At 52.9% G+C, this 27,499-nt stretch overlaps 1 protein-coding gene across 1 annotated transcript in view; it reads left to right on the plus strand.

Annotated features, from left to right (window-relative positions):
- Positions 1 to 609: 609 nt before the first annotated feature.
- The window catches only part of JPH3 (junctophilin 3), a 57,676-nt gene continuing 30,786 nt past the window's right edge, over positions 610 to 27,499 (plus strand). The window contains exons 1-2 of the mRNA XM_017816337.1: positions 610 to 1,362; positions 17,383 to 18,160. Coding sequence (XP_017671826.1) covers positions 981 to 1,362; positions 17,383 to 18,160 — 1,160 coding nt within the window. The 5' untranslated portion in view covers positions 610 to 980. The remainder of the gene's footprint in view (positions 1,363 to 17,382; positions 18,161 to 27,499) is intronic.

A 27,499-nucleotide genomic window follows, 5' to 3' on the forward strand; every position in this document is an offset into this window, starting at 1 on the left:
GACGCAGTTCCTGTCTCTTTAAATCCACCCTGAGCCCGGCGCCGGGAGCTGAGGCAGAGCAGAAAGCCCAGGATCCTGCTCATTAATAAGCGGGATTTATCCCCGTAGGGAGCCGGGAAGGAGCGGTGGGGGGAGGCCGCGGGGCGAGCCGAGGCCCCTTTGCAACCCCGCAGCCCCTCGCCCCGGCACCCAGCCTCGCCGCGAGCATCCTCCGGCCGGGATGCGGGATCCGCCGGGCGCGGCGAGCGGGTCCCCCCGGGAGTGAGGTTTGCGGCGGGGGAGCGGCGCGGGGGAGGCGGCCGGGGGAGGGTGTGCGGGGCGCGGGGCGTGCGCGGTGCGGGAGCGGCCGGGGAGCCGTGCGGGAGGGCGGCGGAGGAGGCACCGCATTGCTGCTGCTGCTGCTGCCGCTGCCGAGCCCCGCGATGCCGCCGCGCCCGCCGCTGCCCCCGGCCCTGCGCCCCAGCCAGCCCGGCCGGCGGCGGGGGGCTCCGTGGGGGCTCTGAGCATCCCCCCCTCCGGGGCTGCCCAGCGCTCACTTTTTTCCCTTTTTTTTTTTTTTTTTTTTTTTTTTTTCCCTTCTCTTGGCATTTGGCCTCTTTTTTTTTTTTTTTTTTTTCCTCCTTTTCCCCCACCCCCGTTCCCTGCCTTGGATGGTTTTTAGGTGGAGTCGTTTGCACCAAAACCCAATAGCTGCTGCTGTTCTTGCTGCTATTTTTTTTTTTTTTTTAATGATCCTGTTTCCACAGCAGGGGAAGAGAGAACTGATCCTCAACATACTCCCAGAGAATGAATAATCACAAGAAACTGGCTTAAGCAGCTCCCTGGATTTGGTGCATGATTTCAATTGAGTTTGATTTGGTTTAATTTTTTTATTTTTGTTTATATTTTTTTCCCCAAGTCATCGTTCGTGTTTTATTTTCTGCATTTCTTCCTATTTTTTTTTTTCACCTTTTGGGAGATTTGCAAACCGAATTACATGCATGTCCAGTGGGGGAAGGTTTAATTTTGACGATGGAGGGTCGTACTGTGGAGGCTGGGAGGACGGAAAGGCTCATGGCCATGGAATCTGTACCGGCCCGAAGGGTCAAGGTGAATATTCGGGCTCCTGGAGTCACGGCTTTGAGGTGCTGGGGGTCTACACTTGGCCCAGTGGCAACACTTACCAGGGCACCTGGGCGCAGGGCAAGCGCCATGGCATTGGCATGGAGAGCAAAGGGAAGTGGGTGTACAAAGGAGAGTGGACCCATGGATTTAAGGGACGGTACGGGGTCCGAGAATGCACTGGAAACGGGGCCAAGTACGAAGGCACCTGGAGCAATGGATTACAGGATGGCTACGGGACAGAGACCTACTCGGATGGAGGTAGGTGCCCATTGATCCCTTCCTGGGGTGGTGATGGGGTACAAACCTCCAAACAGGGACCCTGGGTTTAGGCTGGAGTCTGTGAGTTTGCAACCTGCTGGCTTGGAGCGAGGAGATGCTCCCACCCCGCAGGAAACGAGGAACCAGCCCAGCGTGGCACCAGCCCAGCTCTTTGCCACAGGTAGCCCCATATGTCCAGCGGGTCCCTGGGCACCAGGTCCTCCCCCCTTCCTGTCCTCAACCAGGTTTTTGGGGAGGGGAATTGGCTGTGCTGGTGGGGGGACGACCAGCTCTGGCCCAGAGGGGTCAGAGGATGGGGTGGGCCAAGCCATGGGGAGACAACCCAAGTTGCACATGGCAGTTCTGACTGCACCACTGGAACCTGTAGGATTTGCATGGATGCAACGCGGGGAAGGATGGAGGCGAACTGTGTCTGGGGGATCCAGGGCAGATGGGGGCAGCTCTAGTGCTGCCACTGCTTCTAACAACGGGCCTGGGTGTTTGCACGTCCCCCAGCCCCTCCAAAGGCAGCCCCACACTTAATAATACCAGGGAAAAGACTTTAATTCAGACAAGAGTCTTACATTCCTAGTTTACGGCTTAATGCTTAGCATAGGGGCTCAGAGGGATCACCAGAGCTATTCTCTGCCGTCAACACGGCTTAACGAGATGCTGAGGGGAAACTGGGATTAGATAAAAAACAAGAAAACCCAATTGGAGTGATCAAACCCAAAAAAATTGCTGGACTAACAAGCTTTAAGGCTGAACTGGGAGAAACAGCTGGTGCTGTGCTGTAAGTGGCTGTATCATCCTCTCTCATGGTTTGTGGCTACTTCCATCGGAATTGCCTCCATAATCCAAGGCAGGCCTACCTGCCGGCAGCCAGAGGCATCCGGCACCACTGCCCCCTTGTTTTCCTGGGAATCGTGGCCATCCAAAGCAGGCTCATCGATTATTTTTAAGATGTTTTGGTTTTCCATACTGCTACGTTGAGGAAATTGCAGTCTCGGTGAGCTCCATCACAGCCCTTCCTGAAAGGTGCTGCAAGACCTTTCTCTGGAAAACCCAGTTTGCTGCCTTGTGGTTGTACAGGGAGGAGAGGTTAAACCTCACCTGCAGCTGCTTTTTCATGCTCTAGAAGGGAGAGGCGCAACCGTCTCCGGATTTTTAATGATAATTTTGTGCTGGTGGCTTTGTCCTAAAGGAAAATAGAGCTGCAACCTTTTGTTTCAGCTGCATGGAATGATGCTGGGGTCTGATCTGGAATCTAGCGGGTGTGTGTTTGGAAGCCATCAATAAATCCCAGCAGTCCTTCAGTCGAGGATAAAGCTTGAGCGGGGAATAATTGCAGTCTCCCACGTTCAAGGCGGTCAGGAGGGGATGTGGGGGGGTTTCTGCGTGCTCCCAAAGTGGGTGCTGTCTCCTCCTGGCACCCAGCCCTTGCCTGGGAGGTTTGTGGGAGGACAAACAGAAGTCTGGACAAACTACAGGTCTCTGAGGGCTGGGTGTTGCAGGGCTGGCCCTGTCCTCGGCCACGCACGTGCCCCCACCCTGCTGCGCTCCCCATCCTCTACAGGGCAGTGTTTTTAGGGAGGAACATGGGGAGCATCCCACACTGGGGTGGCTAAGCAGCAATTTCAGTGTTTTCTGAGAACCTACCAGAAGGAAAGAGCTTTTTCTTCCATCTTGTCCGGCCAGCCCGCCTTCCCGGTGTTTGGGGACCGATATCATGTGTTTGTGATTTCAGGAGGAGGGAAGAGGATCAGTGTGGGGAAAGGGCACGGTGTCTGTGGCAAAATGGTCCCCATGGGACTCTCAAACCCTCTGAGGAGGAAGGGATGCTGTGCTGGGGAAATGCAAAGCGATGGGACCTGAGGACACCCCAGCAGGCTCTTCCACACCAGGTTCCCTCATCCCACTTGGGCCAGAACCCAGCTGGAATGTCACTTCCACCAACTCAACTCCAAGCACCGAGAATCCATATCCCTTTCTCGGTTGCCTGGCTCCATTCTGGGTAGAAAACACCAAAGTTGGGTGCCTCCAGCCTTTTGAGCACCAAACCTCACTGAACTTTTTGTGTTTGGGTCCCAGAGGCCGCTGAGTGCGGGAGCAGTGTTGGGTGGCACCAGGGAGGCAACTGTTGGGAAGGATGTTTCTCATTAATCTCTTCAAGTTATTACCTCCATCAAACTGAAGTATCCAAGAATCCTCGCCCCAGCATCTGTCACTTGCCACCCACAGATAAATATTCATCCCTTGCACATTATTTTTTTTTAGCTCCTCAGCCATGGCTGAGGGGCTGGGTCCCCAAATGCGCAGCGAGGCTCGGGAAGCGAGATGCCCCAGAATCCGTGGATTCACTCCAATTTTACCATTCCCTCGCACAACAGTGGGTAAGGGCACATCTCCAGCACTATCTTGGGGAGCAATATTTTTGATGGGCACGTGTTGATGTGTTGGGTGGAGGGGATGGCACGCAGTGGCCTGGGCCGCGTTTTCACCCCCCGTCCCCCGGGCGCCGTCCCCCGCCCCGCCGGGCGCTCGCACTGCCCCACACACCCTCAGGCAGCGCTTCCCCCAGGCACAGCTTGCAGCTCTCACACCTCCCACGCCACGCGCCGGGCACACACACGCCTCTCCTCCCCACGCCGCCGCCTCGCCCCCCGCTCCCCTTCCCACACACACGTGGTCAGCCCCCAGCGCTCCCTGACCCCTGCACACACCAGGGGAATGCAAACCATGTTCCCTGAGCTGTGTGGATTCATGTCCGTCAACACAGACCTATTGCAGAGCCCACGTAAGCAAACAGAGCCCTGCTGCTCTCCCAGAAGCCCACGCTTTGCCAAATCTCCCCGGCATGCCTGACCCACGGCCCCGCACCTGTGGCACTGTCCTGTTGTTCCCTGTACACACTCACCCCCTCAGACCTCCCCAAACCACAACACTGCTGACATGTCCTTATCTTTTTGCCAAAAAATCCCTGCCACCTCCTGCCCCCTCCAGAAGCACCCTGATATTACATAAACCAGGCTCCCGAGGATTGCTTCAGTTGGATGCTGGAGTTGCACCGCTCATTTGCTGGCTCTGATTCATCCCAGCTCCAGAGTGGGAGCAGGATTGCTCCCTTTCTTCAGGTGGAAGGGGCTGCATCCACCTGGATCAGCCTGGATCAGATGTGAGCTGGAGCTGCTCCCAGTAGCTCTGGTGGAACCTCTCAGGGGCAGAGGGTTGGAGACCCTCTTTCGAGCAGGTCTGGAGATCTGGAGACGTCTCAGTTGGTACTTTCTGTACCTCCTCGGACACTTTGGGAATGCTCAGTAATTTCACCCTGGGGACAGTTGGAGTTGTAGCTACAGGCTTCCCATGGGAATCCTCGGGCTCTGCATTGGGTTTGGGTTTAGCTGCTGAAACCATGGTTGTGGGGGTGGATGAAGGAAGAAGCCCCAAATCAGCATTTTGCCCTTTCCATCCCTGCCAACGCTGTTTTTATCTTCCCTCCACCTCTTCCCAGAGGAGCAGCTGGGATCCAAGACCGGACCGGGGCTTGGGGAGGGGACCAGCCCCCTTCCAGGTGCTCGGTGCCCAGCAGCCCTGCTGCCACCCCTCTCCCAATCTGAATCTCACATGATCCCCAAATCCTTGTTCCTCGGGAGGGCTACCCCGAAAGGGCCGGGTGGTCGCACCGTGGTGTTCGTCTTGTGTAATGCTCTGTGCCCACTCACCTCAGTGAATCATCCCTTTGATAGGTGAGGGAAATATAATTAGTGTTTGCATTGTTCGCGCCGCCTGAGTAGGCAAGTGGGTTTTCTTGGCCCGGGCTGGGAAATTTTCCTGCGCTGGGGAGAGGGAAGGGGAGCAGTGGGAGCCACTGGGTGGGTCCCTCCCAGCCTGTCTCGCCCGGGCAGGAGCCGTGGTGGCTCCATGTCCCACTTTCCCACCCCTGCAGTGGCACCGGTGACACCTCTCTTAGCAGGTGCACCAGGAGCTACCAACCAAATGGCTTTGGGATAGTTGAGGAGGTGGAAAACATGAAACACTTTGCAAAAGCAGATCCCTTGCCAGCGTAAAGGGCTGCTCCAGGGGGATGAACTGGGAGTGCTGCGTCTGGGAAGGGGCCACAGCCCCTCACCTGAGCTGAGATGTGGTTTGGGAGGAACCACCACCAGCCAGTGCTGCAGGATTGGAACAAGATGATCTTTAAGGTCCCTTCCAACCCAAACCAATCTGGGATTCCATGATCCAGTGCCACCATGGCAGCGGTCTCGTCCCTCTCACCATACCGGCGTTTTCCTGGGTTCCTGTGCAGGGAACCAGCAAGCAAGGGCAAATTTCCATAAGGATCTATTCATAGCACGGATGTCAGAATTACCTTAAAAGTACCAGCTCTTCTCTTGTTTTGCTGTCGGGAAGGAATTGTTGATGCACTTCAAATAGTGGGCGGAAACAAGCAAATACAAGTGTGCCCTGATCCTCGATCCTGGTTCCTGCAGGATCCAGACACAGCCATAGCTGGTCCTATCAACCCCCTCAGAACTTGAAAATTAATTAAAAAAACTCAGAACTTTGTTGATGAAGCATCTGGCTGTCTAGATTTGGTACAGAAGCTGCCCACAGTGGTTCTAGGAGGGCAAATCCGGAGACATCAGGACCTGCCGAGCACAGAAAAATGAATCAAAATACTAAATGAAGATTCTGACCAGCCTCATTAAAAAGAAATGATATGAACTCATGGTAATTACTTATCTCACTGGAACATGCTGCTTAGTTTCAGGTACAGCTCAGGACAGAGGAAGAAGGATTTTGACCCCAGGGAAAAGTACATGAGGTAGAAATTGCCAGACAGGCTTCAGACCCTCACTCCATCTTCCCAAGTATTTTATCCAGCACCAGGGGATGGTGAATGACCCCAACTTTGGGAACCCCCTCAGACACCTTTCCCTGACCCATAACAGAGGGGAACTTAAGTCCTGAAGCACAGTTTTCATATAATTTCACTGGGGTGGGTTTCTCATGGCTTTTCATGCAAATCTCAGGATATTTGCATGTGATTTGATATCCCATGGGGCTCCTCGTGGTTGGGTGACATCTGCTCCTGGAGCTGAACATTTTTTATTTTTTTTTTTTCCTTAGAAGCTCCAGCTTGTGGAATCATGTGATTTTGCAAGATTTTCAGCTTTGGTTTCGAAGCAAGGTTTCCACCCAGGCTATTGCAGAAAAGTCATTCTTACAGGCTTGGGAACCAGCAGCCGAGAGCTAAAAATGCCTCCTGTTTAAAAATGCCTCGATTTTAAAATGAACCTGATGAATTTTGAATGCTTTGAGTCAGGTAATGCTGACGTAGATGAATGAGCTGTATTAATGTAGGCATGACTTGAAGATAGAGGAGCTGGGCAGGATGAGGTTGGTGATGGTCTTTTAGGGGGGAGTGCTGTGGTTTAGCATCTGTCTTGTGAATTTTGGCAGTTGTTGCCTGTTTGGGGTCTGGTTTTAGCATTGATTGAAATCCTGACCAAGAAAGGATTTTTTTGCAGGAGTTTGCAGTAGTTACAGGGGAGTCTTGATGCTAATTTACCATGCAAAAAGCTGTTTAATTTACAATTAAAGCATTTTTAACAAAAAAAAAAGGGGAGCTTGGAGAAAACAAAACACTGGAATGGCAAGTGTTTACATTTTGATGTTGATACTGGATTTTGAAAGACAGATTCTGGCCTTTGAATCAAAAATCTCTAAAATTGCAATTGATACATGAGCATTCCCTTAGAACAGCCACTCCTTTCTCAATATTATTCCCTGAAGAGGTTCCACTTACTCTCAGAGTACAGCAGAGCATCATGAATTTTCATGAATGAGTGAACAGCCAGAGCAAGGTCCCTTATTTTGCTGATTTTCACACCAAAATGATCACTATAAAGGTATTATTTCCTGCTCAGGGCATCACTTTGGGTCTGCATGGTGTTTCCCTGGACTGAATAAGGGTTTGGAAGTGCCCAAAGCCAGGTTGGACAGGGCTTGGAGCAACCTGGTCTAGTGGAAGGTGTCCCTGCCCATGGCAGGGGGTTGGAACGAGATGAGCTTTAAGGTCCTTCCAACCCAAACCATTCTGTAATTTGATGATTTATTTCACAGGAAATAAATAAACTCTGCTCTTGCCTTATCCCATCCTGTGCCATCCCTGGTGCAGCCTTCTGTCCTGATCCATGGGGATCTCAGCCTCATCCCATCCAGCTGAGCATCTCCCACACCTTGGGAGGGATGCAGCCCCCAAAACACAATGCTGGCACTCAGCACCTTTAGGGAGAGCTGGAGGATCAGCCCTTCCTCCTATGAGCTCTGCTGAGGAATGGGGTGAGATCTTGGAGTTTGCAGTAAGGATTAGAGCCCAGGAGGATTAAGGAAACAAGCATTAGCCTGATTTTGCTCTGCTCTGTGAGAGGAGCACATTAACCTTAATAAAGGTGCTGAGCAATATCTTAATGTGTTTTTCCTTCCTTGTGATCCTGATTTTCACCCCAGTCAGCGGCTGAATCCATAAGGATTCAGTTGCCCTGGGAAGAACTGTGGGCCCCGTGTCACCAGGGGAAGATGCTTCCTTGACTTTCCCTGTTTGGCAAACCCAGTGCTTCCCACTCCCAGGACAATTAGAAATGTCTTTCTTAATTCTTTCCTTTTAAAAGCTTTATTTTCCATGACTTCAGGACCAGGTGTTTTAAGACAAATTACAACTGGCCTGAGAGGCATTCTGAACTCATCAGAATTAGTAATGCTGAGATTTGATTGTCAGTATAGTGATTTGAAGCCTTTCCCTGAATTCTGGCTGGAAAAGGCACTTACTAACAGGCTTGGGGAAGCAGGAGATGCACAAGCAATGAGAAAGAAGAGGGAATGCTCAGGACAGACTTGTGTTTTCCTGGAGAACAAACTGAGTTTTTCCCCCTTGAAGCAAATACCCAAAGACATGAATTTCCATATGAAATTTTTCTGGAGTGGCTTCTCCTTAATGTTATAAAGGCATGTACTCCTCACTGAGCAGTCCCTGTGGAAAATGGCTTAATTTCTGCAGCCGGGGTTATCTTCAGAGGTAGGACATCAGCTCTGGGGCCTTGCCCCATTCCCTGCCCTGCTGCGGATGTGCTGTATGCTCTGCAAAGCCACTGTGTGCCCTCAGCACAAGGCAAACACCTTGTTCTGTTGGAGCAGCTCATCCTGCACCTCTCTCTGTGCCTCAGTTTCCCACCTGTAAGTGCAAATTCCAGCAGTTTCTGCAATATTGTGATGCATGTTAGTGTTGGCCCATGAGGGAAGAGACTTCATTCTGCTGATTGCAAAGTACCTTTGGGGCAGGAATGATGGCAATGAGAATATAAAGGTCTCCCCACGTTTGGGATGGGGCTCATATCCCCCAGTTCTCACCACAGGTGAACCTGTGATTTTCAGGTGATTTTCCCTGTGGAGAAAAGCTGAGCGATCCCTGTTCTGTGCTATTTCAGACAGAGATACTTTATGTTGTTATTTGCATCCACAGAGGAGGAGGAGGCAGATTCCCTGGCTGAGGAGAGGGAGGCTGTATAAATCCATCTCCTCCCTGCAGCCCCCAGCTCTTGCTCCTGCAGAGGTTCTGGCTCTGCCAGGGCCAGCCCTGCTCCCACCCCTACCCACTTCCAGAGCCCTTTCCTACTGTCCATCATCCAAACCCACCTCCAGTGCTTGGTCCCTTTAGATGGTGGCTCCCTGCTTTTAAAGTACAAGCTGACTGTGCTGATATGAGCTGCAGACTTGTAATACTTTATTATTTACTGAGCCCCAAAACAGACCGAATTCTACCCAGCACCCAGGCAGGAACACAGCAGCCCATGGCAACTCTGCTCTCATCCTCTTCTCCTCTCCCTTCCCCTCCATCCCTCCATCCTCCCTCTGGGTGCCCAGACCTCTCTGTGCCCACCGTGTCTGTATGTACCCAGCATTAGCACTATGACTAACATCCATCACGTGTTCCTGCCTGCAGATTATATTTGCATACTCAAAAATCCATACTTTATTTCTTCCCCTGTGTAAGCAGTTACCAGAGCGTATTTTTGGCAAATTAGCAGCCACAGCAGAAGCATCTGACTGTGTTTTTAGCATGGCTTGGTGATGGTCAGAGGCACGGAAAGCCTTGGCAGGGCTGGAGGGGGATAATTTGCCATATCCATGCGGTGTTGCACACGGGAACCATCACTGATTCCCACCTTTCATGGCGGGCAAAGCAGGTGGGAAGTCCCAGCCACCCATGTCATGCCTGTGTGGGATTTAGGTGAGCCTTTGGGGGATGAGACCAGCAGCTGGGGACAGGACAGGGAATGGAAGTCACTCAGCACAACACCTTGTCCTGCTGCCAGGAGGGATAGGGCAGGAAGGATGGCTCCTGGGGTGTCGTGGCAGAGAACATGTCCCCACATCCACACGGTGACCAGTGGGCCAAGGGAGGGGATTCTCCCTCTCTGCTCTGCTCTGGTGAGACCCCACCTGCAGTGCTGCCTCCATCTCTGAGGTCCCTAATGTAAAAAGGATATAGAGCTGCTGGAGCAAATCCAGAGGAGGCCACAGAGATGCTCTGAGGGCTGAGCCCCTCTTCCATGGAGATAGGCTGGGAGAGCTGGGGGTGTTCACCTGGAGAAGAAAAGGCTCCACCAGGGAGACCTTAGAGCCTCTTCCAGTACCTAAAGGGGCTCCAAGAGAGCTGGAGAGGGACTTTGGACAAGGGCCTGGAGGGGCAGGACAAGGGGGAATGGCTTCCCACTGCCAAAGGGCAGGGTTAGATGGGATGTTGGGAAGGAATTCTTCCCTGTGAGGGGGTGAGGCCCTGGCACAGATTGCCAGAGAAGCTGTGGCTGCCCCATCCCTGGAAGTGTCCAAGGCCAAGTTGGATGGGGCTTGGAGCAACCTGGGCTAGTGGAAGGTGTCCCTGCCCACAGCAGGGGATGGAACTGGATGAGATTTAAGGTCCCTTCNTGAGCCCCTCTTCCATGGAGATAGGCTGGGAGAGCTGGGGGTGTTCACCTGGAGAAGAAAAGGCTCCACCAGGGAGACCTTAGAGCCTCTTCCAGTACCTAAAGGGGCTCCAAGAGAGCTGGAGAGGGACTTTGGACAAGGGCCTGGAGGGGGAATGGCTTCCCACTGCCAGAGGGCAGGGTTAGATGGGATGTTGGGAAGGAATTCTTCCCTGTGAGAGGGTGAGGCCCTGGCACAGGTTGCCCAGAGAAGCTGTGGCTGCCCCATCCCTGGAAGTGTTCAAGGCCAGGTTGGACAGGGCTTGGAGCAACCTGGGCTAGTGGAAGGTGTCACTGCCCATGGCAGGGGATGGAACTGGATGAGATTTAAGGTCCCTTCCAACCCAAAACATTCTGGGATTCTATGATCCTATCCTTGGGAGGACCCATACAGTAAGGTAGAACATTTGGGGGCACATTTTTCCCAGTGATCCCCCTGACTGTTGCACATCAGCCGGGGTGGCCAGTGAGGATATCCCCATCACACACCACCAGGACTGAGGCTAAGTGAGCATCCTCCAGTCCTCTCTTTTCTCCCATGGATCTCTCTGGCATAGGTGTTTTTGAGGTGTGAAACTTGATCTGTGTGTGAATCCTCCTGGGCCTTTCTGATATCGAGTAACTGAATAGGGATATCTGTAAAACTCACTCTTTTAGTCGGAATTCAAGAGCCCGGTCTAATTATTGCCATCGGACATCTTTAATTAATATGCTGCAGAGGTTGGAGATAAGAGGGGGCTGAGCATACCAGGAAGGATCCTTTGCAAGATAAACTAGCAATTTGTAAAACCCAATTACTTTGACTTGGTTTGGAAAAGCGAATGGGCACTCTGGACCTCTCGGACCTCCTTCCTGGATTTTGCTGAGCAGGGAAAGTGAGCTGGGAGGTTTGGATTGCTGCTCTTGCCCAACACAGTCACCACACCAGGAGGATCTGGCTGTACCTCAAGGATGGGACAGAAAACCTGTCCTTTGGATCCTGCTGCTCCCATGTTCCAAGCCTGGGGAGCTGCTCCCAAGTCACTGATTATTTTATTATTATTCCAGCTAACCTGGAAATACACGAGGTATTGACCCACGATGGTGGGTTGTGTTTGTTTGTTTAACTCAGTGTTAGCGATGGATAGGGAATATTTTCTAAACATTTGACTCTTTCTGAGGTCATGTTGTGATAATAACATGTGTGTGTCCTTCGGCCTCAAAGTGCTTTACAACATCCTGAATTGCTGCTGGAATGTCTCCACACGAGAAACTGGAGGCAGGGCAGGTCTGTGCAAACCTCCCCACGTGCTCTACTCCTTGTGTTTGCCAAAGGCTTCGTCATGCAGGACATGGAACCAGCTATCTTGGTTTGGGAAAAGCCTGGGAACAGCCTTCAGTCCGTAAAGCTTCTACTTAATGGTGTTCCTGGAGTGGGGCCAGAGGGCTCAGCAACCTACAAAATGCCAAATCTTGGGTGTGGGGAGAGGGTGGAAAGAAAACACAGTCATTCCAACCCAAAAAATCCTGATTTTTTTTCTCATTCTAACACCATAAGGAAGTTGGGCTGAGTTTATATCCAAGTGCATGATCCCACCTTGTTCCAAGGGAAGCCCCATGTGCATGAGCAGCCCATCATCCTCCCTTTGGGCTTCCCCCCATAACATTCAAAATCCAGCTATTCCTGTGGGCTGCCCTAAGGGAGCCCCTGGGGCTGCTTATTTTTGTGGAAGAAGAATTTCCCTGGGCATCACTGTTGGTCTTTGCCATGTCTCTCTAAGCAGGAGAGGACTTGGAGTCCAGACAGCCCCTCAGTTTGGGGCAGCAAGCAGCAAAGCCGAGTGCTTCCCACCTTCTGGCATTGCTCACCGGCACCTGCTGAGTGCAGCCAGAAAGGCTACAGTGCCAGAAGGGGCATTTTCCAGGTGTTTCAGGTCTCTCCATTGTTCTCAGATGCAAAAGGCACCTGGAATGGAGACAAATGGCATCAGTGAGGTGACTCTTCCTCGTGCCCGAGGTTCCGGCCCCGGCTGCTCCCTGGGCCAAGGGTGAGCCATGGCTTGGTGGCCTCTTCCCAGCTGTGGTCTAGAAAGACCTTGTCTGGAAGAGTGAGCAGCTCAGCTCCCTCCATGACCCTGGACCCACATGATCCCAGCCACAGTGCCTGTACCCAGGGGGATGAACTGGAGATGGGGATTGGTCCTCTACTCCCCAGGAAAATCCCCAAAATCTGTTTGGCAAAGCCAAGGAAATGAATGGAATCACGTCATTCTTCCTGGTACCTGTGATGTCTCTGATCCTCCCAGAGCACTTTGAAAATAGGAGGTAATTAGTGTTCCCAGACCCAGCTGAATTGCTGGAGTGCCGCTGCCTTATCCCTGTTTCCAGCAGGGAATGTGGAGGCGCAGAGGTTGCACTCAGGATTTCACTGTTGGCTTTGAGCAGGGTCCTGCTCCTCTCCCCATATCTGAAAGGTACAAACTGGGCCAGCCGTGATTTCAGGGATTTTGGCATGATGGGGACAACAGGAGCTGCCCTGCAGACTCTCCGCTCTCTTCCCAGAATGGATTTTATCCAAATGCTGAAGAAGTGCTGCTGCTTGTCATTGCTCAAAACATACAATCTTCTGCTGGGGAATCAAGAATGATGCTTTGGAGGCCAGTGACTTCCCGCTTTCTGCTTTCAGCCTGGGTGCTTCCAGCCAAGGATGGGGCTCTGCACTGTCCTCAAGGCAATGGAAATTCCTGCAGGAGTTTTAAAAGCTGTCTGGAAATAAGCCAGCCTTGCTCCAAGGGGAGTGAGCCAAAAAAAACCCAAACTCAGGCTTAGGAATACAAGTGAACAGGGCCAACAGCATTGTCCATTTCTTGTCTCCATGTTTCCACCCCATCCCAACTTTCCCTGTCTTTCCCATGAGCCTGTTCCTTTTCTTATGCTTCATCTGTTATTTCTGAAGAAGGAATATTCTCTCCAATCCATCTTTTAGGATGACTCCAGTTATTTCCTCCTAGCCTCAGGTTGTGCCCTCTCCTTAGCTCTTTTTGGCATGGACGTGGCCTCTTCCTCATCCTTCTTGGCATCACCTTTATCTTGGCCAAATCCCACTGGAGCGATGACACCAGGGTGATTTGGAATCTTCCCTGGGGTGGGAAGATTGGTGAGCAAGATCACAACCTGCTTATTCTCTCGTACTCTGATTTTACTGCAAAAATCCCATTCCCAGGGCAGGATCTGACCCTCTTTTCAGCAGGATTGTGGGGGTGGCTGCCCAGTACTCTCCTATCTGCTCTTGTCTGACTTAAACCCACAGATGCTGCCCTGGCCACCTAATGGATGCTGCATTTTCTCAGTTCAATCACTCCATTAATCTCATGCAACTAATGCTTTGGGAAGTGTTTTGCAAATATTGATAGTCAGGAAAGAGCTACAATTCAGACATGGCAGCTGCTTCGGTTGTATTGCCCTAGTAAGTCATGAATTACTGAGCTCAGGAGGATTTTGTGGCTGCCCCATCCCTGGAAGTGTCCAAGGCCAGGTTGGATGGGGCTTAGAGCAACCTGATCTAGTGGAAGGTGTGCCTGCCCATGGCAGGGGTTGGAAAGAGATGAGCTTTAGAGTCCTTTCCAACACAAATAGTTCCATGATTCTGTGATGATTTTCTTTCCTTTTCCAAGACTTTCTTGGCTTCTCTTTGTCCTTCTTCCTCAGTGCAGAAGGGCCATGCAGAAGTGGGATGGGTATTTGTGGTATCTTAGAGGCATCCATAAGAGTGACCTGCATGGCTGGGGGAAGAGGTTGGGACCTTTTCCTCCCCAGCAATTCTCCATCGTGATGGCTTTTCCTCTTTCCTGGCTTGGGCAATACAATCAGCTTGTGGCCAGGATTGCCTTGGCTCTATCCCTGCTTCCCATCCCAATGGAGGCATGTTCCTGACTCATTCCATCACTCTCATTCCCATCCTGTGGTCCCCACTGCGCCACCTTCCCACTGCACGCTCCCTTTTCAACTCCTGAGCTCTGAAACTTGGGATAGCTATAGCCAGTCCATCCTGGCACGTGAAGTGGAAAATCATAAAATCCTGTTTCCTCTGCAGGGAGAAAGAGTCTCCCAGCTCCTTGTGAGATTAAACCTTGTGCAGTATCTGCAAATGTTGGGAGCAGAGGTTAAGCTGAGCAGGGCAAGGGGAGGAGGTGGCAGCGCTTAGCAATGTAGATCAGATGGCTCTGAAACCTCCCGGCGTCCACGGCCAAATCCTGGGATATTTAGGGGTTTAAAACAGAATGAAGTCAGAGGAAGGAAGTAGTGCTGTTGGGTAAGGAAGGACGGATTAACTCAGCTCCCTGAAGGAAGCTCTTTGATCTGCTCATGGCCATGGAGGTACCCAGATGTCTTGGTGGCCCTCCGAGGCAATCCCTGGAGATATTCTGTGTGCTGCCTCCAACAGGGAAGCATCAAGGAAAGCAATGACATCCATAAAAACAGAGTTAGGTTTCAGATTTTGCTCTCTGCTGGGAGTTGCTCCATGGTGGTGAGAGGGGAGAATCAGGATGGACTGGCTGGATGGGATGGCTCCTTGCATCCTCTGCTTGGAAAAATCAGCCTTGCTGAGGAGATGCAGAGACTGCTCCTGGCAGCCATGCAATTCCAGCAGTACATTTTAAGGCCACACAGGGATGAGCTTCCTGGGCTCCTCAGCCTGACTGGGGAGTTGGAACCTGCTGGGACCAGTTTGTGCCTCTGCTCTGGCCAGGCCACACTGTCACGGTCCATCCTGGAGCACTTTGTTCTGCTCTTTGTCCCTCAGCTTTCCAGCACAGGGCTGTGCTTGCTTTATGGTGCTTCAGCTTAATCCAGGGAGTTTTTTCCAGCTGCAGATTTGCCAGGAGATGAGGAGGTCAAGAGACATGCCTGGAGACAGGGATCAAGTCCAGGGATTCAGCCAAGGAAAAGGAAAGACTTGGGCAGGACAGGCTCTGATGAATCCCATTCAGGACCTTTTCTCCCTGTCCCCTTCCCCATACTGGCATTTTTCCTTGAAATGGATTGAATCCATCTCTGGGGGAAACAGGAGGGTGAGCACAGTGTGAGAACATCCCAAGCCATCTTGGAAGCTCCTTTGCAGAGTACTCAGAGTATTGAGGGTAATTTCTCTCACCCAGTTGCTGCCCATCACCCCAGCAGGTTGTCCTGCCAAGATGCTCTGGGATGGAGCCAGAAAGGGCAGTGAGATGGTGCCAGGTCCCTGGGGAATGCATGGACAGCTTGGTGGGCTCTCTCCTGCCACAGCCACCATTCCAGGCTGCCACTGGACATGGGGCGAGCCATGGGGGCATGGCACCAGCTGTTCCCTGTTCTTGTGGACACCAAGGTGGACTGCAGTGGGACAAGCCAGGCTCACAGCTCCAACCCAACCACAGGACATGTCTGATGTCTTCTCTGAGCTGTTTTCCAGCCATCTTGCCGGTTGTCCCCCATCCTTCTTCCTGCCACCACCTCACCCTGCCCTGCCAGTGCCTGCCCTAATCCCCGTGCTCTGCTCCCTCCCCAGTGCTAATCCTATAAACCCTCAGTAAATCCTGCCCACCTGCCCCTGCCTCTCCACGTCCCTTCTCCAAGGCAGTCTTTGTGGGATCCCTCAGTTTGGGGCTGGTGTTTTTTTGGGGTGCAGAAAGCTGTCACCCAGACAATGTAGCACCTTGGGATGTTGCACTGGAGCACCAGGAAGGATACTCAAGTCCTGCAGGATTTGTGCAAAGCACTAGCAGATAAAAGACAGCTGATGCACCCCAAAATGTGGCCCGGTGCTGGTTTCACACTCTCAAGAAGCAGTTCCTGTGCGCAGCATGAGCCACTCCAGCCCAGACCTATCTCCAGAGCTACTGCTGAGCCCCAGAACCGGGTGTGAAAATTCCTAAGGGAGTCCTGGGGGTAGGATTGGCTGGATTCATGCAGAGTTCACTATTTCAGCAGGTCTATTTTAAGACTGCCTTGGCGTGTGGGAGCGGGGCTGGCACAAAGGGAGGCCCCAGTGCTCCGAGGTGCTGCCTGTGCCCATCCCAGCCCTTTGCAGCCGGGGGCTGGGACCAGCCACAGCATCCCAGCATCACCAGTGCCTGGCAAGGAGCCATCCTTGGGCTCGTCAGTCTGCCCCACAAGGGCTTAGGCGAGCAGTGAATCACTGTGTCTTGAGCTGGTCCAGAAAAGATTAAGCCGACCTAAGAATAAAAACAAGCCCTGCAGTTCAACCGGCTGGGATAACGCCTGGAATTGTGCCAGTCACCAAGCTCCAGGAGGAGATGGGATTATGCACCCCGAGCAGATTACCACCCACCTCCATTTCAGTGCACAGGATGGGTGATGTGCTCCAGTTGTGCTTCTCGGACTGGAGGGGTTCCTTGTCCCTCCATTCCCAGTGCTGTGGTGGAGTCCTGTGTGTGTTTCATCCCACTAATGACCAGTTAAGCAACTCCAGAAACTGCCCAGACAAATGTAGGAGCTCAAACGGGCACATTTCTGAGGGGAATAACGAAATGGATCTCTCCCCGTGAGGCCTTTATCTCTATAGAGCTGCTTCCTTCCTCAACACACTGGAAGAAGGCACTATGTGTATAAATAAATGTATTGTTATATGCCACCCATCCAATGTGATATAGCATCGATCCCTTTCGGCAGCATGGATGGGATTGGAATCTGCTCCTGGATAACGATTCCCCCTTCCCATCTCCCTGCTCCCTTTTCTTTCACATTAGGGATTGATCCAAGGGACAGTTCCTCGATGCCTTGGCTGGTTTCTAATATTCCCATGCTGCAGGTGGAGTGCAGGCCCGCAATCCAACCATGGATTTCCTCCTACAACGTGACATTACAATCCTTGTCACGGAGATGGGACTGGGATCCAGACCTGCACTTGGCTGCTCCCACTAGTAGAGGGCTCACGGAGGAGTTTGATGCCATTAGCAGACCACAGGCAGCTGTGCCATGAACCCCCTCTTTGCTTTTTGTCTCCTCTCCCCAGGGACATACCAGGGCCAGTGGGTCGGAGGGATGCGCCAGGGTTACGGCGTCCGGCAGAGCGTTCCCTACGGCATGGCCGCGGTTATCAGGTCACCCCTGAGGACGTCCATCAACTCCCTGCGCAGCGAGCACACCAACGGCACGGCGCTGCACCCCGATGCCTCGCCGGCCGTGGCCGGCAGCCCGGCCGTGTCCCGGGGGGGCTTCGTCCTCATGGCCCACAGCGACGCCGAGATCCTCAAGAGCAAGAAGAAGGGCATCTTCCGGCGGTCGCTGCTGAGCGGGCTCAAGCTCCGCAAGTCCGAGTCCAAGAGCTCCTTGGCCAGCCAGCGGAGCAAGCAGAGCTCGTTCCGGAGCGAAGCCGGGATGAGCACGGTCAGCTCCACCGCCAGCGACATCAACTCCACCATCAGCCTGGGCGAGGGCGAGGCCGAGCTCTCTGTCATTGAAGACGACATCGACGCCACCACCACCGAGATCTACGTGGGCGAGTGGAAGAACGACAAGCGGTCGGGCTTCGGGGTGAGCCAGCGCTCGGACGGGCTCAAGTACGAGGGGGAGTGGGCCAACAACAAGCGCCACGGCTACGGCTGCATGACCTTCCCTGACGGCACCAAGGAGGAGGGCAAGTACAAGCAGAACATCCTGGTCAGCGGCAAGAGGAAGAACCTCATCCCGCTGCGGGCCAGCAAGATCCGTGAGAAGGTGGATCGGGCTGTGGAGGCGGCCGAGCGGGCGGCCACCATCGCCAAGCAGAAAGCGGAGATCGCGGCGTCCAGGTAAGGGCATCTCTGTCCCTCCCCACGTGGCATCTCAGCTGGGGTGCCACCCCAGTGGCTTTGCTGGGATAAGTGGGATAAGTGGGATAAGTGCTCAGGGCAGTGTTTTAGGGATGCTGCTGGAGGAAAGTTGTGGTGGGCATGTGGAGGTACAGCAACGGTTGGTGCTGTCTGGACCCCAAAGTGGGAGCAGGCAGCACCCTTGGGCGTGCTCAAACCTCATGGGTGGTGTTCATAAATGGGGTGGATCCAAGCTGAATTGTCCCTCTGCTAATTCCAAGCGGGCTACGGATGCACAAGATTCCCGAAGGAGCCGGTGAGGCCTTGCAGGGCCACCCAAGTGCAGCTGGGGCAGGGGTGGTGGCACCGTGGTGGGACTGCATGTGTGGGGCTCACAGGCTGAGAGCTGTCACTTAGGGGGTACTGGGTTATCCACCCTGTTTTTCCCTATCCCTCTGGAGAAGCAGGATTATGCCCTTAGCAGATGAGCTCCTGAGATGCTGTTTGCTCATATCCTCTGTCTGACTTACAACCAGGAGGAACCATCCCAGGGCTGGCCTGTGCTGAGAGGATTCCCAGCTATCTCCATTACCAAGAGGGTTTTTGAGAGGAAAAACAGTCAAATCTCTGGCTGCAGCTGATGTCTGGGGAGGGTTTGCCCTGCCTGAGGCTCTGCTGGAAAACAGCAGGTCTGGGTGCCCAAATAATCCTCCTTCTCCCTGCGCAGACTGCAGCCAGCGTGGAACTGCTCAGGGATCCAGAGCCGGGACCTGATCTGGCTAAAAATCAGCAGGAGGGAAGGGGGAAAGGAGTCGTTTCTAATTTAGATTGAAATAGAGTCCCCAGCTCAAAGCAGGGCCAGCTCAAGCACCTTCTAACTGGCTCCCAAAAGCCACCTGGAGCTTTGTGGCTTTGCAGCAGTTCCCAGACTGGAGGTGAGCTGAGGAGGAAAAGCTCCTCTGGAGAATTCAGGGCTCTTTGTATCCCTTTTTGGGATGGTTTATTAGAGCATGTCATTCCTTTCTGTTTTTGAGCAAGAGCTATATATAGCAGCCAGGCTGGGAAAAAGGGCTGGGTTAGGGGAAAAACCCAGGTACCTCCTCAGTCTCTTGTGCAGGATTAATTGTTGAGTCTGGTATATTTGTATGCAGAGTCACATTTGAAATCCTTATCAGCCTGCCTGCTGATGGCTTATCTGCAATATGAATGAGACTCCCAGGCCTGCTTTGGAGCCTTTTTGGGCTTGATGATGTTTTTGAGCTGATGTTGTACCAAATTGTTGTCAAAGCTTTAGAATAAAACTAAAAATCCCACTAGAATGCCAGGTAGGAAAACAGAGCAGCAGAAAGACTAGATCTTTCCCTGTGATCTGGGGATGTGAATGCCTCAAAAGGCCTGAATCCTGGAAATGTGGAGCTCTAGTCTGCTGTGGGATGAATCCTGGAAATGAGGAGCTCTAATCTGCTGTGGGATGCTGGGTCTGAGGACCTGAGCATCCTCCATCTCCGTGTGGTAATGGTCCTGGAACATCATGAATGTGGGATTGGAAGAGATGTGACCCTTCCCCCTCCCATGGTGGAAATGCTTAATAAGCTCTTGGCATATAATATTCCACTTCTGATTATGGGAAAGAAGAAAAAAAAAATCAAGTCAGACAGGAATGCCTGATGCAAATACTTCCCTCTCCTGCACTGACTGGGGTGCTGTGGTCCTGAGCTGCGCTGGAAAGCAGCAGGGAGGATGGAGGATGGAGAGCTGGAGGGAGGATGCAGCCTATGGTCACATGTGTGCATGGAGGAGGGGAAAAGCTGTGGGATTTGTGAGATTTGACCCCTTCAGTCACCAGTGAAGATGCAAAGAAATAAATACCTGGGATGCAGTGCCTTGAATATATTCCACCAGAGACCAAAGCTGGTCCTGCCAGAAAATGCTCTGTGAGCAATCCAACACCTCCATCCTGCATCCCAGCTCCCTCATCCTGGCTAGTCTGCCCTTGACTGGACACGTGGAAGGAAGCAAGTGCTGGGAATGCAGGGCTTGGCTCTTGCCATGGCCCAGCCGCCGCCTGCGGTGCACGAGGGCTGCTGGTGTGTTGAAAAGCCCTTTATTGATCCCCTGCACTGCCCAGCTCCGACTGCAAGAGCTGGGGACAGAGGCACTCCAACGTGACTCTGTGCATTAGCCCTGAGCTACCAACGGGCATGACACCATCCTGGGAATGTTTGCTGCCTCTGTTAATGGCCTGTGCTGAGGCCCCAGTGTCTGTCAATGAAGAGCCAAAGTATCTGGCTAGACCTGGGCAGGACTGTGGGATTTAGGCTTTGCTGGAAACAGAGGGCAGATGGGATTAGGTGGATGTACAGGCTCAACCCTAGAAGCGTCCAAGGCCAGGCTGGACGTGGCTTGGAGCTACCTGGTCTAGTGCAAAGTGTCCCTGCCCATGGCAGGGGGGTGGAACGAGATGGGCTTTATGGTCCCTTTCAACCCAAACCATTCTGTGTTTGTATGAATTTTATGATTCTATGATAAAGCAGCTCTCCCTGCTTCCACGCTGAGGTCATAGAATCACAGAATCATAAAATCACAGTCAAAGAATCATCACAGAATCAGGGAATGGTTTGGGTTGGAAGGGACCGTAAAGCCCATCTCGTTCCACCCCCTGCCATGGGCAGGGACACCTTCCACTAGCCCAGGTCGCTCCAAACCCCGTCCAGCCTGGCCTTGGACACTTCCAGGGATGGGGCAGCCACAGCTTCTCTGAGCAACTTGTGCCAGGGCCACACCGTTGTCACAGGGAATAATTTCTTCCCAATATCCCATCTAAATCTCTGCTCTGTTAACTTAAACTGCTTTGTCTGAACCCTTCAATCCTGCAGCTCTAGTTCTTCCGCTTTGCAAGGGTTTTGGCCGAGAGTCTCTGAGCCTGCAGAACCAGAAGAGAGCAAGGTTTTACATACCTAGATCCAGCTAGAAAGGCTTTCATCTAGTTAGTCCGATTAATTTTAAAGCTTCCTAATGAAGGAACACTCCCCTGCAGTGCCCACACCAAATTCCACTGTCTGAATAACAAGAAAGGCACAAAACAGGCAGTGGGTGCCTTGGTGGAGGAATCCTGGTGCTCATTTTGGTGGCTTTAGGAACCAGGCGTGCAACATCCCCCCTCTAAGACCAACACGAGTGACTTACCAGCACCTGAGGATTTTATATAGCACTGGTGTGTGTCTGTGCATGTGTGTGTGTGTGTGTGTGTGTATTCTTTTCTGTCTAATGATATGGCTGAGTTCACTCTGCAGCCTTTCCCTTGGTGGGGGAAAATATGTGCCCACCCACGTATTTCATTAAATTTGTAAGAATTCAGTATTTTTGAAAACTCTGCCGCTCTGTCAGATTTGGTTGGAATTGGCCAACACGTTCAAAAGTTATTAGTGTGGGAGTGATGGCATATAGATATATAAACAGCACAATCACAGAAGTAAAGCCCCATTTCCTGAGGAAAGTAGGCTAAAAACACAGTGTACTGGAGACAAGTAAATTGGGTTCCTAAAGTTGTTTTAGTCAGAATGGAGTACAATGATTTCCGTGACACAGAAAAATAAGCTCATTTAAAGAATAGTTTTTTAGATTTGGGAGGTGATTCTCCTAAATTTTCTCTGATGCAATTAAAATCAGAAACACTTTATTCCCTCTTATCATTCCCATTCACTGAAATCATTTGTGTAAAGTGAGCGGGCAAAAAGGGATATGAATGAGGGCTGAGAAACTCCTGTTGATAACAGCTGCCTCATCCCTGGACGTGTTGCCCTGTCCCTGGAAGTGTCCAAGGCCAGGTTAGACGGGGCTTGGAGCGACCTGGTCTAGTGCAAGGTGTCCCTGCCCATGGCAGGGGCTGGAACAAGATGAGCTTTAATGTCCCTTCCAACCCAAACCATTCTGGGTTTCCACGATCAGTTTTTGGAGGTAGCCAAGGAGGGAACCCTTTTTCAACCTGTTTAAAATAAAGGTGCAGGGTGTCCTTTAAGTGCTATGAGATCCTTCATTCCTTCTCATATCAGCCAAGAGCCACCACTCTTCTGCTGCCACCCTGGAAGGATGAAGGATGCACTGGATGCACCGACTCCCATCTCATTTATGCTCACATTGATACCTAAGGCAAATTGTCTGTAGGCACTGGTGTGTCATGGTCCACTAAAATATAATATCCAGGCAAGAAAGGTGGGCCAGAAAGCTCATCCCACCCTTGGCTTTCAACACAGCCTCCTGCTGTAGGTGATGGATGCACGTGGAGTGTCCGGGCGAGCTCAGGACCACACTGCACAGCTGATGATGGTAGTTCTAATGCAAAGCAGACAGACCCAAATTCTCTCCAGGGTTTCCTTGTGCTACCACAGTTCAAGGTGTTGTAATTAGTGGCTGGACTGCTTATGAGAGGAAGGGCCATCAGCAGTGCTGGAGATGAGTCCCAGATGGGTGGCATGTGACAACACTCCGCTCCTCTCCAGCACTGGCTTCATGGGACCCCTTGTTCAGAACTTTAAGTAAGAGCTCCTGGGAGCAGCCAGTGCCCTGGCACCCTGTGGGGGGGAGGCTGTTCTCAGGTTAGTCCTAAGTAATGCTCTTCCTGGCGTAATTATAGCCGAGCCATTCACCAACCATGGGAAAAATATAATTAAAGCTCGACAGTCTCAGGAGGAGTCGGGCTACAAATTACCACAGTGTCATTCAACTTCAGAAAGGGAAGCTGGAGAAAAATAGAAGAAGGAAGCAAATAAAGACAACCTGGCAGTGAGGGGGGGAGGTAAAGGGAAGTGTTTGGACTCAGCATGGATGCTCCTCAAGGATGCTGCAGCGAGGGCGAAGCATCCGGCCGCGTTTGACGTACGACAGGGAGCGGGGAGGCAGGAAAAGCCCCGGAGAGCTGAGCAGCAAAGTGCAGGAGGTTGTTTGAGCCAAACAGGTATTTTCTTCAGAAAAATGGAAACACAGCCCGGGCAAAACCCACAGAAAAGAAAAGATGCTGCAGTTGTGATCCCAAACATTGTGAGTCGCGGTAATGTCCCCACCGGCGGCTCGAGCCACCGTAATGCTGCTTAATGCTCTGCCAGGCCTGTGCCTGCAGCTCTGCCATTGTGCTGCACTGCCTTTGATTGCAGGTTTCTGCCGCTTTTTGGGTGCCTGAGGGGTCTGTCTGCGGGGCTCCCGCATTAGTCTCGCCCTAATCCTACCTCGTGCTGCCCAAGGGGCTTTAGATGGAAAGGGAGGAGGAGGAGGGGGGTGGGGGTTAAGGGGAGTGTTGTGGCCCCAAAAGGGTTGTGTGTCCCCTTCCTCAGGTTGGGATGGCAGGGATGACCAAAGCAAGAACAGGTCACAGATTCAAGGATAGGGCTGAGCTGATGCCCAAGCAGGTCAGGGTCTCCCACCAGCCCCTCTTTGGGCAGCTCTGGGTCCAGGGAGGGTTCCTCTGACTATGGTCCCTTGGAGAAGTGCTGCCTGTTTCCCTGAGGCTGTGGAAGCCACCTGGAGCCTGGAGCTCTGCGGGAGTCACCTCAGCCCATGAGCTGGGGGACCGATGGGGTCACGTCAGCATCACCTGGTACCCGCTGGGTCTCATGCAGGGTAAGCACACTGCCTCCATCCCTGCCCAGTCTCTCCATCCTTTCCTTCAGGGGTGCAAAGAGGAAGGGAGGAAAACACAGAGGGGATGGATGGGGGTGGCTCAAAGGCTGAGAGCAGCTGGGGCAGGAGGTGATTCTGTTCCTTCATAGCACCCTTTTCTTGTCCCTTCCTACCCTCTCTCCCCCAAACAGCCCCTGTGCAATGCAGAGAAGAGCAAAGCCAGGGGCTGGCAGCCTCTGACAGACTCTGCCACGGATGGAGCTGAGCATTCCCTCCTGCCAGCTCCTTCTCTGCCACCTCCCTCCCCTGCTCCTGCCCATGCCAGGCTCCTGCATATTGACAGTGGTCAGAGGATGGGATTAGGATCAGCTGTTATTCCTCATGTTGGTGTGTCACTGTCAACTGGGATGACACGGGCACCTCTGACTCATGGTAAGCCCATTTCCACCTCTAGGCCAGGACACTCAGGGATCAGCAGATCCCGGATGGCATCCTGGAGCGTCGCAGCCCTACCCAGTGCCGGCTCTTGCGGGATGTGATGTCGGCACCGTGACTGTTTACGTCCTCCTGCGATGCCAGTTTAATAACTTCCTGCTCAGACAGGATTTACAGCTTTAAGCCCTTTTGTGGCCGTGTCAAAAGTCAGGAGCAGCCGCTGTGCTTCGCGCAGGGCCAGCTCGGAATGTCCCCAAGTGCCACCCCGCTGCCTGCGGGGCAGGGACGGCAGGGCACATCCATCCACAGGTATGGACAGGCTGCAAAATTGAGTGTCTTTCATAGGAATGATGCTTTACAAGGTAATCCAACTGGAAAAACTTTGGCAGGGTCTTCTGTAGCCTCTGGGAGAGCAGCTAGGCAGGTTTTTGGTTTTCATTGCCCTCCCATCCTTCAGCCATCACCACTGATCCCAATTTGGCAATTCCCACCACCTTCCTTCTCTGTTGAGCCAAATAAGAGCTAAACCACCCCATCCCTATGGCCCAGGCATGTGACATACGTTCCTATAATCATTCCCAACTTTGCCAGGTTGCAAATAAATAACCAATTCAGAGCAGAGATTCCCAGCCCGTTGGATTTGCCATGGTCCTGTCCAGCTGTGCAGCTCTCCCAGATCCATGTGGTTTGTGTCATATCAGGCCCTCGGCAAAGCACAGCTGGAAGGGATGGTTTTGCCGGAGAGGAAAGGGGTCTTGGGATGCGGGAGGAAGCGGAACAGCCGGTGGGATGGGAGAGTCGTGCCGCTGCCGGAGCGCCGTGTGCCTGCTCCATGGTCACCTGTGCAGGGAGACCAGATGGAAGCGGGCAGGGATGGATGGCACTGGCCGGCAGCGAGGCGGGAGGATGGGAGGTGATTCACTCCTGGCAGGCACCGCTTCCATGGGAAGGGGCTGCCCCGGAGAGCTGGGCAGGAGGCGAGGGGGAGCGCGGGGGGCAAGGGAGAGGCTGCCTCCTCCTCTTCCTCCTTCTCCTCCTCCTCCCATCGCACAGCAGCCCATCGCAGCTCGGATCATCTGCCTGGACTTTAATCCAAGCCTTTTACCGGCTTAGCGCAGGGGTTGAGCGGCCGGCGCTGCTGTCCCGCTGGGACGGCCCTTCTGGGGAGGTGGGGCAGGATGATTTCAGCCCCCGGAGCCCTGTGAGATCCCCCCACTAATCTAACAACCTCCTGCCTGCCCTGACTGCACAGCACAGGGAATAGGGAATGAGCTAAGGAAGAAGATGGGGAAGCTTCTTCCTTATCCTTTTGAGCAGCCCTTCATCAGATGGGAAAAAAAGCAAAAGCCAACAAAACCAACACAAACCCAGCCCCTGCTTTTCCTTTCTGCTGCTCTTCTTATTCAAGGAGCAGAAGCTGCAGCGTTGCTTTTCTCAGGGATCTTGGGGAGGGAAGGATTGTTCCTCCCCCAGCAGGATTGATCCTCCCCCAGCCTTCTTGGCTGCCTGGCAGAGGGGCTAGCTTGCAGCCCCCTCGCTCTCCTCCATCCTCATCCTCACCCTCCATGGAGTGCAAGGAGGCTGCTGAAGGTTCAGGCCCAAGGGCTGGGTGTGAAGGATCCTGACTGTGTCATCCCAGCCCCTCACTGCCATGTCCCACCACCCCAAACCCCCCAGCCGTGTCTGTGGGTGCTGCTGCACCATGTCCCTGCCATGTCCTGGCAATGCTGTATCCCAAAGCTCTGATCGTGGGGAAGAGCCAAAGGGAAGGTTTGGGGTCCCCCTGCTACCTCCCCATCATGTGAGAGAGGCCTGCCTGCTTTTTTCCTCTCCCAGCTCCCCTTTTGGGTTTTCTGGCTTCTGTTCTTTCTGGCTGCTCCCACTCCAGCTGCCCACCCACCTACTCCCCTGCAGCAACAACCCCAACACCCCCATGTTCCTGTCCCCCCCCAAAACCCCTTCCTCCCTGGGGAGAGCAGAAAGCAATATCAGGAGCACAGCCAAGATGAAAACACAGAGCTGAGCTAAAATATTGAGTATTTTTCTTGCTGGTGTTCCTGAGCATTGCTCCCCACCACAGCCAGAGACTGGGATGCTGGGGGGAGCACAGGGGATGGGCTGGGGGCTCCCAAGCCCTCTGTGCTCCTATAGTCAGTTTGAAAAGTCTCAAGCAATGAGGTTTCTGTCGCCTTCTCCATGCAGGACAAATGACAAGCTGTCCTGGCTTCCTAATCCAGGAAATTAAAGGATTTGACCATAGACCCTGCTAAGCAAATTTCCCCCCTGAAAATCCCAGGGAGATTTAACCCATGGATCTGACTGATTATCCCGTTAAAGTTGTGACTAAGAAAGGTCCCAATTCTCCAGGGTGCTGAGCACCCTAAAATCCCATCGTGGCAGTGCTGTGGCCATGCCTGGTGCTCAGCCCAGTGTCCGGTGGGACCTACTTTTCAATTTTGGCCCATCTCCAATGCCCCATTTCCACGGAGAGCAGCTTCCCTTTGCATCATGCTCACTTCCAACTGGGACAGCAGGGCCTCGCAGTGCCCCTGTGTCACCCTCCAGGGTCATGGCAGGTTATGTGTGGACTGTTGGCTTTCCCAGTTGGGCCTCAGGAGCAACCCATATGGGAGATGGGATGGGTGCACCCTGATGAGGAAGGGGTGGGCTCTGTCAGCAGCACCAGCTCCTGTTCATGGACCACAACAGCAGAAGGGAGCCTGGGACCAGGCCATAGAGCTTTGCTGAGCTCACTCTGCTCAATTAAAGCAGTTCTGGCATCTGTCCCCAAAGGAAAAGCTGCAGGAGATGGTGAACTCAAGCAAGGCTGGGGCAGTGGATACTCTGCCATGAAGTTTGTGAGCTGCAGTGGCTCCATGATCTACCCCAAAGCAGTAGTTCCTCAGGGTTGTACTCCTTTATGGAAAAGAAATATGTTTGTGGGCTCAAATCTGGACACAGTGGTCACACTGTCCCATGGTCACTCCAGAGACAGGTGGGCAGCTGGTCCCCATCCAACATGAGAAAATCCCTGGGGACTTTCAAACAGCCGTGGCAGGTAACAGGACTTCCCAACCCTTCAGTCCTGGACATGAACCCTCCAGGGAAGTGGTGGCAGGGATAGTCTGCCACTCTCTCTGAGGAGAGCCAGGGATAAAGCACTTTTCCAAGGGAAGAGCTGTGGGGCAGGACTCGAGCAGGGACCTTGGGCTCACCTGAATTGTATAAATGGGCTCTCTGGAGAGCCAGGCTGCACCTCCTCTCTCTTACCCGGCTGTGTCTCTGTCAGAT

The sequence above is a fragment of the Lepidothrix coronata genome, unplaced genomic scaffold (genome assembly GCF_001604755.1).
Source record: "Lepidothrix coronata isolate B3197 unplaced genomic scaffold, Lepidothrix_coronata-1.0 Scaffold54, whole genome shotgun sequence".
In the NCBI taxonomy this organism is placed as follows: domain Eukaryota; kingdom Metazoa; phylum Chordata; class Aves; order Passeriformes; family Pipridae; genus Lepidothrix; species Lepidothrix coronata.